Genomic DNA, 16824 nt, shown 5'->3' on the forward strand with positions numbered 1-16824 from the left:
ATTTGAAGGTCAAGGTCACTGTGACCTTCAATATAAAAAATGTTAAAGTTGTTATAACTTTGGTATGCTTGGACCTAGAGTCTTGAAACTTGACATGAAGGTTGGCCATAACTAGTTAGTAACCACTGGTCATTTCAAGGTCATTCATTTGAAGGTCAAGGTCACTGTGACCTTGAATGTAAAAATGTTAAAGTTCTTATTTCATGGTATAACTTTGGTATGCTTGGACCTAGAGTCTTCAAACTTGACATGAAGGTTGGCCAGGATTAACAGATGACCACTGGTCATTTCAAGGTCATTCATTTGAAGGTGAAGGTCACTGTGACCTTCAATATAAAAATGTTAAAGTTGTTATAACTTTGGTATGCTTGGACCTAGAGTCTTGAAACTTGACATGAAGGTTGGCCAGAACTAGTAAGTAACCACTGGACATTTCAAGGTCATTCATTTGAAGGTCAAGGTCACTGTGACCTTGAATGTAAAAATGTTAAAGTTGTTATAACTTTGGTATGCTTGGACCTAGAGTCTTGAAACTTGACATGAAGGTTGGCCAGAACTAATAAGTAACCACTGGACATTTCAAGGTCATTCATTTGAAGGTCAAGGTCACTGTGACCTTGAATGTAAAAATGTTAAAGTTCTTATTTCATGTTATAACTTTGGTATGCTTGTACCTAGAGTCTTCAAACTTGAAATAAAGATTGGCCAGTACTAGAAGATGACCACTGGTCATTTCAATGTCATTCATTTGAAGGTCAAGGTCACTGTGACCTTAAATGTTAAAATGTTAAAATTGTTATAACTTTGGTATGCTTGGACATAGAGTCTTCAAACTTGACATGAAGGTTTGCAAGCACACTTAGATGACCACTGGTCATTTCAAGGTCATTCATTCAAAACATAACACAAGGTTTGCTCATGCCTTGAAAAGTACTTACATTTCATTTTGACCTTTGAACAATATTTCAGTAATTTAAGTATTGCATTGACAAAAACACGAAAGGTACTTTCCTGTCATTTAAATCAAAAATCCGGCTTCAATGCGGTCATCTCCGACCGCGGAACTCTTGTAATTATTTTGGTGCAAGGAACATGAATGTTGATAAAATTCAGATTTTGGACAAATTTTTAAACAATTTAAATATACATTTTATTGCTTATCTTTCTGTGCTCAGAAGTAAATGATTTCTGTTTGTTTCAATGAGAGTATGATACTGAATGTCAAATTTATTCCATCAGAAACAGGGCTCCAAACCCACGCACCAGCAGTTATTTGCCAGAGATATAAGAGATGTAAGATATGTGTCAGACAGCATTGACTTTCAGTATAAAATACATGACAGGGCTTTCCTTAGACCTCCAATCTCAAGAGTCAATGACTCTTGGGACCAAATTTTCAAGAGTCAAAATCAAATTTGTATGAGTCATAATAATAACGCAGGAGAGTCAATGATCTTTTGTACTTAAAGCGAATTACTGAGATATATATATATATATATATATATATATATATATATATATATATAAAGCAACAAATTTACAAATATCTAAACATTTATTTCTTAATATATTCCAGTCAATAAAAGAGATAATGCAAACATACATTGTGACCAACATTGTGAAAAATACACTCGCACTTGAAGTGACATACATGTAATATATATCAGGGGTGTCAATTGTCCCAAATTCGAAATACGGAAAATTAAGCAGAGATTCAGAGACCGTAGGATAAAGGGAACAGAGGGCAAAGCCCCTCCAGCCCTTGCTTATTGTTATTCTTTATTTTCTTTCTATGTGCAATTTCTTGCGAGTACAATGCAAAATTTTATCAATCAGACCATCCGTAACACCGCATGTGTATTTGTCATTCTATAAAAAATGTTATAAAGACCGTTGGAAATAAATTAAAATCGACGAACCATACAGTATCCGAAAACGGGTAGAGATACGTCGTTTGTGAATGAAATAAAATATGTGTTTTGTTTGTCTGCAGAAAATGAAAGCCAGTAATAAGTAACCTAGCAAATACGCAATTAATATATAATTCGGTTGACATATTGTTTTAAGTATGATATTGCAGTGCTTTACTTTGCTAATAGATAATTTATAGTTGGCGGACAACTATAGCAACGTTCGTAGAATGGTACGGTTTTGGGAAAGTAGCGAAGATGTTTTAAAACAAAACAAAAAGATGTTTCGTCAGTTACTGCTCATGTCAGTGCCAGCCGTTTACCATCAAAATACCTCCTTAAACTAACTAATTGGATTTCCTATCATCTCAAAATCGACCCTGGACGGCTCAAATCCGGATTTAATTATTTCATGTGCCATCTTTACCGAGGACGTGCGACAAACACGCCGATTTTGTATGCCGTCTCAAATGGTAAATTATTACACCTATGTTGTAATCAATTAGCAGATGCAGCATCCAAATTTGTCACTTTGCCACATGGTCAGTTATACCAGTTCTATGGTTATTATTAGCAACTCTGATGCAAAGCGTGTAAATTTACTTTGTAGACAGTACATATGCCAGCATAACTTTCGCGCGTCTTTGAACGGAGCAAACATGGAATAAAACAGGGTTGGGTACACTGTATTCAGCATTGGAAATACATTCTGACATATTGTGGAAGTATTTCTCAAAATATTGTGGATAGGGATGTTATAATTATATATTGGATATTATTAAAACTGACGCGGGTGAGTCCATTCTGTTTTGGTGGGTTGAATACATGTCGTTTCTGCAAACAGCTGATTACAAACGCTCAGATAAATAATGGAACGTTGATACACGCGTCATCGAACCAGCAGTGTTTTAATTGGTCATTATTAGATTTCTCAATGGGCAAAACTCCGCTTACTGGGCGGACTTGTGCTTCAAACGGGCGATATAGGTTAGCGTCTACCAAAAGATACTCCGCCCCAAGCCAATTATCGATTACTCTTAATAACTTTTGATCTCTTTGACGCAAGTCGGTACATTCCCCTGGGTCAAATGTGACGCATGACGTAATTTTCTCAAGAGTCAAACTAGGGTATTCTGTAATTTTTAAGCGTCAAAACCCGGGAGCTCGGGTCAAAGGAAAGCCCTGCATGAATCATCATGAGTCTAAAGGCTTTCTGAAAGCCTGACAAATGGGTTTTAGAATGCTCAAAATTATTTTCGTCTTGGGGGGCTTCGGCCACCCTGGCCCCCAAATGCCCCGCCGATGAGTTTCAGTCCTGGCCTTCAGCCCTTAATATCAGGCCTGATAGATAAATGTACTTTTGCAAATTTGTATGACAAATGCATAGCCATTTTACATGTGAGAAACTAAGAAATTACCTACATTTATTGATTTTATATAATAATGTCAATAGAATGGTACACCATTCCACCCCTCCCCTTTTGAGTAGCAACTACTTTGTACTTTGTGTTATCCTATATATATCCATGTCTCATTAATACAACTTGGATTGTGATGCTTCTCCTTTCTCGTCATCTCCTTGACTACAGCTTGAGCCTGGCTGTGGGAAAACTGGGCATAATGCATGTGCATAAAGTGTCATCCCAGAATAGCTTGTGCAGACCTCACAGGCTAGTCAGGGACCACACTTTCTGCCTAGCAGACCTCACAGGCTAGTCAGGGACCACACTTTCCGCCTACACAGGCTAGTCAGGGACCACACTTTCTGCCTAGCAGACCTCACAGGCTAGTCAGGGACCACACTTTCCGCCTACACAGACTAGTCAGGGACCACACTTTCCGCCTACACAGGCTAGTCAGGGACCACACTTTCCGCCTACACAGGCTAGTCAGCGACCACACTTTCCGCCTATTCTGGATTTTCATTCAGAAGAGTCTGCATTGAAATGAAAAATATAGCAGCCAGAAGTGTTGTCCTTGATTAGCCTGTGCAGAAGTGTTGTCCTAGATTAGCCTGTGCAGAAGTGTTGTCCTTGATTAGCCTGTGCAGAAGTGTTGTCCTTGATTAGCCTGTGCAGAAGTGTTGTCCTTGATTAGCCTGTGCAGAATGCATAATCCCAGTTTTCCCAGAACTAGGCTCACCTCTCTTCTGATTGCAAAATTTGCGTTACACAAAGCTTTTTGTCTGGAAAGACCATATTTTAAACAAAGTGGATAGTTCTAGTTTAGCGAGGTTAAAATCTTGTCTTGATGACATGCATTAAACCCAGTTAAAATCTTGTCTTGATTACATGCATTAAACCCATTTTTACCAGATTGTTGTTCATATAATGCTCTGTTCAAAGTTTGCGTTCTACTAGTACATAATATCGTTAACAACTTAAGATACGAGCTGTGCTCTGTGAAAAGGGGGTTTAATGCTTACGCCTAAAGTGTCGTCCCAGATTAGCCTGTATTGTTCGCATTGGCTAATCACAATCAACACTTTCTGCCTAAACTTGATTTATGCTAAGAAGAGACTTTCTTGAAATGAAAAATATCATATCATATTCAATATCATGCAAATTGCACAGGCTAATATTGGAAGACACTTTACACACATGCATTTAACGCCCTTTTCACAAAGCAAGGCCCATATTATATTGATACTGCACACATGTATTAAGAGTCATTGTCAAACAATAGTGAATTTCATAACTATAATGACAAAGACAGATATTGTATCAAATATGTGTCAGAGTATTATTACAAGGATGCATTATTTCACAATTATTTACATTACTTAAGAAATAGTAATTGCTAGCACAATATATTTATCATCCATTTTGACAAAATGGCCGAGCATTCCGTATGAAGACTCTGGTTACACTGTAATTGGGCCGCGCTTTGTGAAAAGGGGGTTTAATGCATGTGCGTTAAGTGTGCTGTTCGCACAGGCTAATCAGGGACGACACTTTACGCTTTTATGATATTTTTGTTTTAAAGAAAGTCCCTATCTAGCAACATCCAGTTTAGGGGGAAAGTGTCTTCTGACAATTTACACACATGCATGAAACCCCCTTTTTTTTACAGAGTACGGCCCAATTACATTTCTGTATGAGCCTTTAAATAGCCTAGAACTTTTCCACATATTGCATTAATTAATGGGAGACTACTGATCCGTTTTGATAAAAAAATGTTACTACTCAGTTTTCTCCCTTGTTTTTTTTTGTCTTAATGTGCCCAATGAGTGAGAGGCATGAAGCTTTGCACTTGTCCAGCCATTGCTGTATATGAACAGAAGCTTGTGTTTTTAACTCTCCTTCGCTACTGGGTCTACTGCGCTCAAACTCACACAGTTAAATTACCTTTATATGCAAATTATCGTTAAGCAAGGAATTTAGACGGATGATTTTTGCCAAATTTATGGCCCTTGATATGTTTTTTCATGAAAGAGTATGTAATACCAAAATTGTGTGTTTTCAACTCTGCTTTGTACTGGGTTGATCTTCCTTTTAATGTGTTAATGTGTGTAAAAAGAGGAATTTTTGCTGAGACAAGTTTTGCTGGAATTATTCTGCAACTTTGTCTGTGTTTTTCCAGTATTAATAGTTACAGGTTTAGTAACTGACCCGATATAGGCTGTACGGATTTGTAGAAAACCATATCGGGGCATACTTAGACATAATGGGCATCACCCAAATTGCAACCAATGAGCTCTTATATGATAAAGAATGCACCACAATGTGTCTTTTTGTCTACTGTAGAGTAACAAAGTGGATTTGTCTGTGTCAAAACATATGAGCATTGTTCTGAGAAAACTGGGCTAAATGCATGTGCGAACAGTGTTGTCCCAGATTAGCCTGTGCATTCCGCACAGGCTAATCAGGTACAACACTTTCTGTCTTAATTTGATTTTTGCTAATAAGAGACTTCATTTTAACAAAAAATGTCATGCAAGCTGAAAGTGTTGTCCCTGATTAGCCTGTGTGGACTGCACAGGCTAATCTGGGACGACACTTTGAGCTCATGCATTATTCCAAGTTTTCTCAGAACGCGACTCATGTGTTGTGTCGGTATCAATGTCTGTGAAACATTTCTTGTTCCTATCTTCATTTTGGCCAAATACAGTCTTTTACTTAAAATGTTAATAAATAAATTTTTGATGACTAAAGTATGAGTCAAACATTTGACTTTTGTTCTTCATGAACAACAACAAAAATAACGGAAATACAAATAACGTTGCACTGCCAATTTGTCCCATTGTTAGTTATCTATACAAATCCTCTCGCTGTAACAAATATAATTTCTTCTATCATGCATTCCCTAGATCAGGAAATTTCTTTCAGTGCCATTATGCAAATGATCACTCGTATGATTTCCAGAAGTTTCTAGCGATGACTGTCAATTTGGGACTGATAAAAAGCCAGTGGTAATAAACTAGGCCTGACAAATTGTGTTAGTATCTGTTTTAAATTGTTCAGCGTTGATTTGTAGGGGAAAGAACTGAACACTTATAGTGGTATTGCAGTTACTGTCATTGAAACTGTATAGTGTCGCTGTATTATGGCAGTGTTTTTTTGTTTTGTTGAAAATAGTGGTCAGAATTCTGGCCCCTCCCAAGGGAAAAAAGTATATATTGTTCCCAAATAGGGCTTAAACTTTCCAATTGAAGGTTTAAAAATCCTATCCAGCTCTAAAAGTTGCACTTTATTAAAATTGTATAGTTAAAACACTTTAATTCTAGTTTTTTCAAGCATTTAATGTTTACAATTAAAGAACAACACTAATTTACCAATTTTGGTCAATTTTTCTCAATCAAAAGGGACCCAGCCCCTTTCCTAAAATGGTGAATTAGCTACCAATGAACAGCAAACAGCATAAACCCTTAACAGACTGAGTGTTGCATGCAGGCTGGTCTGTTTTAATTCTGTTTGCATATAGCCATTTTCTTTATCTTTTGAGTGCTACCAAAACATTGAATATCTGTGCAGTTGTTTAATGAATTGTACAACAGAAAGCAACAGTCATGTAATAATAAATTATTGCTCCTATGGAAACAGTTGTACAGTTTTACTCTGCTTTTACAAGCCATTGGGATCATAATAAAATACTGTAAAATCAGTTGAGCTGTGCTCTGTTAAAAGGGGTTTTAATGCATGTACATGATGTGTCTTCCAAGATTAGCCCATGCAGTCTGCACAGGCTAATCAAGGACAACACTTTCTGCTTTTATGATTTATTTTGTTTCAAGAAAGTCTCTTCTTAGCAAAAATCCAGTTTAGGCGGCATTTCCAACCTAAAAATACTGATGAGCAGCAAACAGCATAAAACCTGAACAAACTGAGAGTTACTTGCAGGCTGTTCTGGTATGCTGGTAGCAAAACCCATTTTCACTTCTTCATAACTTTTGCAATATTGAAGATAGCAACTTGATATTTGGCATGCATGTGAATCTCATGGAGCTGCACATTTTGAGTGGTGGAAGGTCAAGGTCAAGGTCATCCTTCAAGGTAAAAGGTAAAGAAAAAAATCAAAGCGGCACATTAGGGGGCATTGTGTTTCTGACAAACACATCTCTTGTTCAAACTGGCAGTAAAACTAAATGAGGCTGAGATGTTGACATTTCGACGATATTACTGTAACTTATTCTTAGCACAAAGCCGATACCCACTCATTTACTAGTATAAATTGCACAACCAAACATGTGTCTATGTGACGTATGTACACATCTACAGAAATAGTGGGCATTTCCCAATGGTGTACATACTGTATGCTAAACACCACAACAAAGGTTGTCAACCAGTTTTTCAGATTATAATTGGACACTTTTCGAACACATCTCAGAATGTATTATATTAAGCTAATTTTAGGTATTTTTGTTATAAAAAATTGAAAAATCAAGTTATTCATTTCGGCCTTCTGGTGAGAAAGTTCTCCAACATTTCATTGGCTCATGGTAAAGTTCAATTAAGGCAAAATCTGGGTTATACCGTTATGCCGAATAACATTATCTGGCAAATTTCATGAACATAACTTTTTCTGTTGTCCAATCACCAGAGTAATCTAATCTCTAATACCTTCCTGTTTGTAATCTCAAAGCCAAAATCAAGAAAAAAAGAAGTTTTATTGGAAAAGTCTCTAAACCTGAGTGCTGCAGTTATGCTAATCTTGGTATTGGCCATCCTGTACAGAGAACTGGTAGATTCTTGATAGTGTAAAATATTGATGGAAGTCAAGTTGTGTGCGCTTGCCTAATTTGTTGTAGTGAAATTGTGATAATACAAGAAAATAGTGTGCCTACATGACTGTGGTGATTAGTGGTTTTGGATTTGGTGGATGGTGCATCCTGTTAATGGTCTAAAAATGTGCTCTTTATGTGAAGGAAGCAGTTTCTTCCAGCATATTATAAAAACAGCAAAATAGAAGAGTAACATATCAAATGTTTTTTATTTTGTAATGTGGTTGTGTGATTGAGAAAAATATTATTTTTGATAATTATACCTCTGTTCATAGCATAATGTGTAATAATATCTTCTGATCTAAAATCAATATTTATTGGATGTAGTTGAAACCAACCAACAATGTTTACACTTTCTTGGTTACTTGTAAAATGTGCATTAACATTTACATTCATATAAAAGCTACCAAATTAAATAAATGTTAGAACTATCTTTATCTTTATCGTAATAAATTTTAATTTCCAGTATTTCCAAGTTCACTCCATATTTTCCAATACTCAAGACACCCAACATACTTCCTGTGAAATTTCGGAATGTAGTTAACTGTCTACCTCTTTCACTGTATCTTTATAATGCTCCAGTGAGTCAGCCCAGCCTGGGCTTATCAGCTGTTAATTGCTGGAGCAAGGTTTTTTATGTGCAATATATAGGTAAAACACCTGTTCAGTGAACTCATGTTGTCTGGTATTCTGTATTGTTAAACTATCTCTGAAAAAACCCACATTTAAACAAAAAAAGTCAACTTGATGATACTTTTTAAAAGAGTTTACGATAAAGGACAAAATATTGCCCCCTTTTTGAAAAGGTCTGTTAAATGGGCATTAAATGCAGTGCATTAGAGAGCATGGTATTTTATCCATGTAATGTGTATGACATTCAGAATTGCCATGTGCTAATGTGGTTCTCAATTCATGGAAATACGCATTATTTTAAGAGACCCCGACAATTTAACATATTTTGAGAAGCTTTTGGAATATACAGTACAGGAAAATAGTGTTCCTACATGTGGTGACAAGTGGTTATGGATTTAGTGGATTTTGGTAATGATCTAAAATGTGTGTTTTATGTGAAGAAAGCATATTCATACACAATTTTATAGAAACAGCAAAATATTAGAGTTACATATGAAATGAAAGTAAAGGGTGGACACAATAATGTTAAGAACACATAAGGGTCATACAAGTAACACATTGAGGGCCACTCGGGGTTGACCTCAGTGATGATGTCATGCATGACCGGCCCCCCGGACAGCCCGGAGGAGGGCCAGTATCTGGGGCAGACACATGGGGACAGGGGCCGAGGGGCGAACGTCTGCCATAACTGTCAGGTGTGTGTCTTTGTGTTGTTGTGACGATGCTTATGGCTATGATTTTTATATGCCCGTTTAAAAAAAAGGGACGTATTATAGTTTCACCTTGGCGGCGGGCGGCGTCCACAGCAGTGTCCGCTCTCTGATTCAAATAGTTTTCATCCGATCTTCAACAAACTTGGTCAGAAGTTGTATCTGGACAATATCTAGGTCAAGTACGAATATGGGTCATGCCAGGTCGAAAACTAGGTCACAGGGTCACTTAGTGCATTTCAAGCATTTAGCATGGTGTCTGCTCTGTAATAGAAGTAGTTTTCATCCGATAATCACCATACTTGGTCAGAAGTTGTATCTAGACAATATCTAGGTCAAGTTTGAATATGGGTCCTGCAGGGTCAAAAACTAGGTCACAGAGTCACTTAGTGCATTTCAAGGATTTAGCATGGTGTCCGCTCTCTAATTGAAGTAGTTTTCATCCAATCATCACCAAATTTGGTCAGAAGTTGTGTCTAGACAATATCTAGGTCAAGTTCAAATATGGGTCATGCCGGGTCAAAAACTAGATCACAAGGTCACTGATCGCATTTCAAGCATTAAGCATGGTGTCCGCTCTCTAATTGAAGTAGTTTTCATCTGATCTTCAACAAATTTGGTCAGAAGTTTTGTCTAGATGATATGTAGGTCAAGTTAAAATATGGGTCATGGTAAAGTTATCAAGTTTTCCAAAACCTTCAAACAGGTGTATCTTGTGACAGTTTGGCCACTCTCGTTAAAAAATATAATCAATCTAAACTTATGAGTAAACTGGGCCAAATTTCTAAAAAAAAGTCTGGATTTTAAACTGGCCTTGGCTTCTGAATTCCAGAAATCAATATCAGGGCTTTTTTCCCCATCTTTGTGAAGCAGCCTTGGCCCCTCATTTTGTGAAAAACGAGTCTCAAACTGTTAAAAATTGTGAAAATATTGTAAACATTTTAGACACAAACTTCATTAAATTACATTTCTCTCAAGTCTTCATTTCTCTCAAGTCTACAGTTCTCCCAAGTCTACAGTTCTCCCAAGTCTACAGTTCTCCCAAGTCTACATTTCTCCCAAGTCTTCATTTCTCCCTAATCTACATTTCTCCCGAGTCTATATTTCTATCAAGTCTACAGTTCTCCCAAGTCTACAGTTCTCCCAAGTCTACAGTTCTCCCAAGTCAACAGTTCTCCAAAGTCTACAGTTCTTCCAAGTCAACAGTTCTCCCAAGTCGTCAGTTCTGCCAAGTCTACAGTTCTTCCAATTTTACAGTTCTCCCAAGTCTACAGTTCTCCCAAGTCTACAGTTCTCCAAAGTCTACATTTCTCCAAAGTCTACAGTTCTTCAAAGTCTACTGTTCTCCCAAGTCTTCATTTCTCCCTAGTCTACATTTCTCCCAAGTCTACAGTTCTCCCAAGTCTACAGTTCTCCCAAGTGTACAGTTCTCCCTAGTCTACAGTTCTTCCAAGTCTACAGTTCTCCCAAGTCTACAGTTCTCCCAAGTCTACAGTTCTCCCAAGTCTACAGTTCTGCCAAGTCTACAGTTCTCCCAAGTCTACAGTTCTCCCAAGTCTACAGTTCTCCCAAGTCATCAGTTCTCCCAAGTCAACAGTTCTCCCAAGTCAACAGTTCTCCCAAGTCAACAGTTCTCCCAAGTCTTTATTTGTCCTGCAGTCTACATTTGTCCTGCAGTCTACATTTTTCCTAATATATAGTCTGATGGCAATCATTTCCTCAAGTTTAAATTTGAGCTGGTCTCTGGAACACAGGCGTAATGTTTGTGCATAAAGTATCATCCCAGATAGGGCTGTGTAGTTTGCACAGGCTAATCAGGGATGACACTTTTTCGCTGTTATAGAATTTTTTCGTTTAAAGAAAGTCTCTTATAAAATAAAATCTAGTCAAGATGTAAAGTGTTTTCCCATATTCTGCACTGGCTTAATCCGGGCTTATAATTTTATAATATGCATTTAGTCCAGTTTCCCCCTAGACTTTCACATATGCAGTTTATTCTCACAGACTATAATTGTTTTATTATCCCTACAGTCTGTTCATTAACAGAAGACTGAAGGTTCAGGGGTAATTGAGTTGGCCCATAAATAACGTTCAAATTGATTATTGATGATGAGAAGATCATTCCCCTGTTTCTGACATTCCAAGAATGTTTCATGGCAATTATAAAAGGCTTTCTATGAGGTTTTTGATTTTCCATAAAAAAACAATAAATTTTGTGCAAAATGTCTGTTGTTCTAGCTACTAAAGAAATTATGATATTTCATTTTTTATGGTATTACCTTTTTATTATTAATTTTTCTAAGTCTTTTTTAAATAATCTTGATATAAGAAAACATACTATTTATTCTAAGAATGTTTGAAAAATCCATTTTCTGTATATGCAATATATTCTTAATAAATGTCGAAATACTATTATATATTTTTTATATCTAATGGCTGTTCTGTGTTATAATGTTTTTGTTATTATATATATGTTTTAGTCAATTATTTATGTCTCGCATAAATTTGCGTGCGTTTATGCAATTTCAAGCATAAATTTGGCATAGAAAGAAGTTTATTATTAAAAAATATTGTGAGGGGGGGGGGGGGGGGCGTGTCTTATGATATTTTAAGAAAAAGATGGTGTATCAAGACCCAAAAAACACCCCACCCCTTGTTACTAAAGCAGACAGCTCCTTGTGTGTTGATTGATTTTAACTAGAAGGAATGCTCTAACAGTTCCGTCTGGCCCAATAGTATTTGCATCACATTACAAATGGGCCGATATTTGAAGGGGAATTAGTGTCTTGAGTTTCTGTCAGGAGTTCTTAGGTTTTCAGTTTGTTGGATATTGACCTGTGAGAAAAATGTTCTTTAAAGCAGCATATTTTTCAGCATATTCTTAGATATGTGACAGACAATTTGTTTATGATTTTTTGATTTCCAATGAAATTATGGGCTGAACCTGATTTCTTCCCAACACTATTGCTTCATTGTTTACAATCATACAGTTATTAACACAAGCACACTAATTTTTGCACTCATAGGTTATTTTCCATCGGGATTTCTCATAGTCCAGGATTTATAACAATGGGCTTATTGCATTTTCTTTCCCAACTTTTTTTACAACAGTGTTCGTGGCTAATAAGTAATGTAAAACATAAATGTTTATTTCTCCAAGCTTATTCAGAACAAACATATTTGTGTTTATAGTAACCGCATTTTGGGAAAACTGGGCTTAAAGCACATGCATAAAGTGTCATCTCAGAGTAGCCTGTGCACTCTGCCTAGGCTCATAAGGGAAGACACTTTCTGCCTTTATTGAAGTTTTCATTTAGAAGGTCTCTTCTTAAAAAATCCAGTTTAGGCACTAAGTGTTGTCCCTGATTAGCCTGTGCAGACTGCACAATCTGGTCGGACACTCGCATTTAGCACAGTTATCCAAGAACACAGCTCATATATTATAAGGTAAGAATTTGTATACTCATAGCAGTTGAAATAAGTGATAGTTTAAATTTAATTGTAAATTGTAGTTCATAATTTTAATGAAAAAGAAAACTGATTTTGTATAAAAAAAGTGTTCCTTTGAATCTATTCTCTGGTACTTTATAAGAAAACTTGATGACGATTTAACAGAGCAGCTACATCAAGGCTCAGTTTGATATATTTGCAGCTACATCAAGCCTCTTTGACGTCACTCAAGGGTGAGATTGTGGACCTACGCAGTCGACTGCAGCGGGAAAACCTGGAACGTGACGGTCTGGAGAAACAGCTAGGAAAACTGCACGTAAGTCAATAAGAGAGGGTGCTGTTCGTTCTTCTTTAATTCTTTCTGAATATTGGTTATATCCCCTTAAAATATTTGTTATAATTAATTATTGTTTGCCTCTTGAAATAATATCAAGAGTAGAGATGTGGTTTCAGTTACATCACATGAAAATTATCCTTTAACATGTTTTCACAAGCTACTGTTTCCCTGTATTTGAAGGCTATAGGGCCCTTACCTGAAGCCTTAAAAAAGCAATATTTCTATGTAAATCAAAGGTTTCCGTAGGTAGCTGTAGGTATTTATAGGCATCCAGCATAAATGTCATTTGATTGAGGAATGTTTCTGGGAAAAGGAACTGGCCAACAAATTGCATTACGTATATGATGAAAATGTTGTTTTTTTCCAAAAAATTGAAGGTGATTGATAGGAGTTAAACCGTGACAAAGAGTCTTGTGTTATCTGAAAGTGTTGTCCCTGATTTACCTGTGCAGACTACTACTGATAATCTGAAACGACACTTTAAGCCTAGTTTTCCTAGAACGAAGATAATACTTGATTGATGTATAATTGTTCCCAGGCAGAGCACAGGAACCTACAGGACGACTGCGAGGAGCGGGTGGATGAGCTGACATTCCGGTACGAGGAAAGGATCACAGAGCTGCACAGCGTGATAGCTGAACTTAGGAAGAAGATAGAGAGGAATACAATCAATGTCATCAAGTAGGTCACATGTATCAGATCAATGTCATCAAGTAGGTCACATGTATCAGATCAATGTCATCAAGTAGGTCACATGTATCAATGTCATCAAGTAGGTCACATGTATCAATGTCATCAAGTAGGTCACATGTATCAATGTCATCAAGTAGGTCACATGTATCAGAGCAATGTCATCAAGTAGGTCACATGTATCAGATCAATGTCATCAAGTAGGTCACATGTATCAGATCAATGTCATCAAGTAGGTCACATGTATCAATGTCATCAAGTAGGTCACATGTTTCAATGTCATTAAGTAGGTCACATGTATCAATGTCATCAAGTAGGTCACATGTATCAGATCAATGTCATCAAGTAGGTCACATGTATCAGATCAATGTCATCAAGTAGGTCACATGTATCCGATCAATGTCATCAAGTAGGTCACATGTATCCGATCAATGTCATCAAGTAGGTCACATGTATCAGATCAATATCATCAAGTAGGTCACGTGTATCAGATCAATGTCATCAAGTAGGTCACATGTATCAATGTCATCAAGTAGGTCACATGTATCAATGTCATAAAGTAGGTCACATGTATCAATGTCATCAAGTAGGTCACATGTACCAGATCAATGTCATCAAGTAGGTCACATGTATCAATGTCATCAAGTAGGTCACATGTATCAATGTCATCAAGTAGGTCACATGTATCAATGTCATCAAGTAGGTCACATGTATCAGATCAATGTCATCAAGTAGGTCACATGTATCAATGTCATCAAGTAGGTCACATGTATCAGATCAATGTCATCAAGTAGGTCACATGTATCAGATCAATGTCATCAAGTAGGTCACATGTATCAGATCAATGTCATCAAGTAGGTCACATGTATCAGATCAATGTCATCAAGTAGGTCACATGTATCCGATCAATGTCATCAAGTAGGTCACATGTATCCGATCAATGTCATCAAGTAGGTCACATGTATCAGATCAATATCATCAAGTAGGTCACGTGTATCAGATCAATGTCATCAAGTAGGTCACATGTATCAATGTCATCAAGTAGGTCACATGTATCAATGTCATCAAGTAGGTCACATGTATCAATGTCATCAAGTAGGTCACATGTACCAGATCAATGTCATCAAGTAGGTCACATGTATCAATGTCATCAAGTAGGTCACATGTATCAATGTCATCAAGTAGGTCACATGTATCAATGTCATCAAGTAGGTCACATGTATCAATGTCATCAAGTAGGTCACATGTATCAGATCAATGTCATCAAGTAGGTCACATGTATCAATGTCATCAAGTAGGTCACATGTATCAGATCAATGTCATCAAGTAGGTCACATGTATCAGATCAATGTCATCAAGTAGGTCACATGTATCAGATCAATGTCATCAAGTAGGTCACATGTATCAGAGCAATGTCATCAAGTAGGTCACATGTATCAGATCAATGTCATCAAGTAGGTCACATGTATCAGATCAATGTCATCAAGTAGGTCACATGTATCAGATTGATGTCATCAAGTAGGTCACATGTATCAGATCAATGTCATTAAGTAGGTCACATGTATCAATGTCATCAAGTAGGTCACACGTATCAGATCAATGTTATCAAGTAGGTCACATGTATCAGATCAATGTCATCAAGTAGGTCACATGTATCAGATCAATGTCATCAAGTAGGTCACATGTATCAGATTAATGTCATCAAATAGGTCACATGTATCAGATCAATGTCATTAAGTAGGTCACATGTATCAATGTCATCAAGTAGGTCACACGTATCAGATCAATGTTATCAAGTAGGTCACATGTATCAGATCAATGTCATCAAGTAGGTCACATGTATCAGATCAATGTCATCAAGTAGGTCACATGTATCAATGTCATCAAGTAGGTCACATGTATCAGATCAATGTCATCAAGTAGGTCACATGTATCAGATCAATGTCATCAAGTAGGTGATGTGATTATGCAGTTGTTCAGGTGATAAGAAAGTAGGTCGTGTTGTGGTATGGTGTTGAAAAAATGGATCATTTGGTGATAAAGTGGGTCTTTTGGTGATAAAGTGGTTCATGTGGTTATTAAGTGGGTCATTTGGTGATAAAGTGGTTCATGTGGTTATAAAGTGTGTCATTTGGTGATAAATTGGTTCATGTGGTTATAAAGTGGATCATTTGGCGATAAAGTGGTTCATGTGGTTATAAAGTGTGTCATGTGGTTATTAAGTGGTTCATGTGGTTATAAAGTGTGTCATGTGGTTATAAAGTGGTTCATGTGGTTATAAAGTGGGTCTATTTGGTGATAAAGTGGTTCATGTGGTTATAAAGTGGTTCATTTGGTTATAAAGTGGTTCATTTGGTGATAAAGTGGTTCATGTGGTTATAAAGTGTGTCATGTGGTTATAAAGTGGTTCATGTGTTTATAAAGTGTGTCATTTGGTGATAAAGTGGTTCATGTGGTTATAAAGTGGATCATTTGGTGATTATGTGGTTCATGTGGTTATAAAGTGGCCCATGCAGTGATACATTGGTTCATTTGGTTATAAAGTGGATCATTTGGTGATAAAGTGGTTCATGTGGTTCTAAAGTTGGTCATTATCCCCACGCTTTTTTTAAAAGCATGGGGCTATTGTGGTTATCTCCGTCCGTCCTGGCCACTATCTTCTCCTACACTATAAGCACTAGAACCTTGAAACTTACACGTGTTTCCGTGTATGGATTATAAATAATAAACGTAAGACTATAAGGTTGATGATAATGTTACTATATTTCTTCTTGTTCGATTACGAGGCAAAACAACTATAACGTCCACATATAAATATACATTAGGTTCACCCTTTCTTTTAGTTGTGTTATGGTTACGATTTGTTTCTTATTT

General features: G+C 36.7%; 1 protein-coding gene across 5 annotated transcripts in view; it reads left to right on the forward strand.

Moving 5' to 3' along the window:
* The window catches only part of LOC127869225 (colorectal mutant cancer protein-like), a 68659-nt gene that overhangs the window by 15610 nt on the left and 36225 nt on the right, over positions 1-16824 (forward strand). For all 5 annotated transcript variants that reach the window (XM_052411602.1, XM_052411606.1, XM_052411604.1 and 2 more), the window contains 2 exons: positions 13126-13239; positions 13799-13941. In XM_052411602.1, coding sequence (XP_052267562.1) covers positions 13126-13239; positions 13799-13941 — 257 coding nt within the window. The remainder of the gene's footprint in view (positions 1-13125; positions 13240-13798; positions 13942-16824) is intronic.

Source organism: Dreissena polymorpha, chromosome 2 (genome assembly GCF_020536995.1).
Source record: "Dreissena polymorpha isolate Duluth1 chromosome 2, UMN_Dpol_1.0, whole genome shotgun sequence".
NCBI classification, from domain to species: Eukaryota; Metazoa; Mollusca; class Bivalvia; order Myida; family Dreissenidae; genus Dreissena; species Dreissena polymorpha.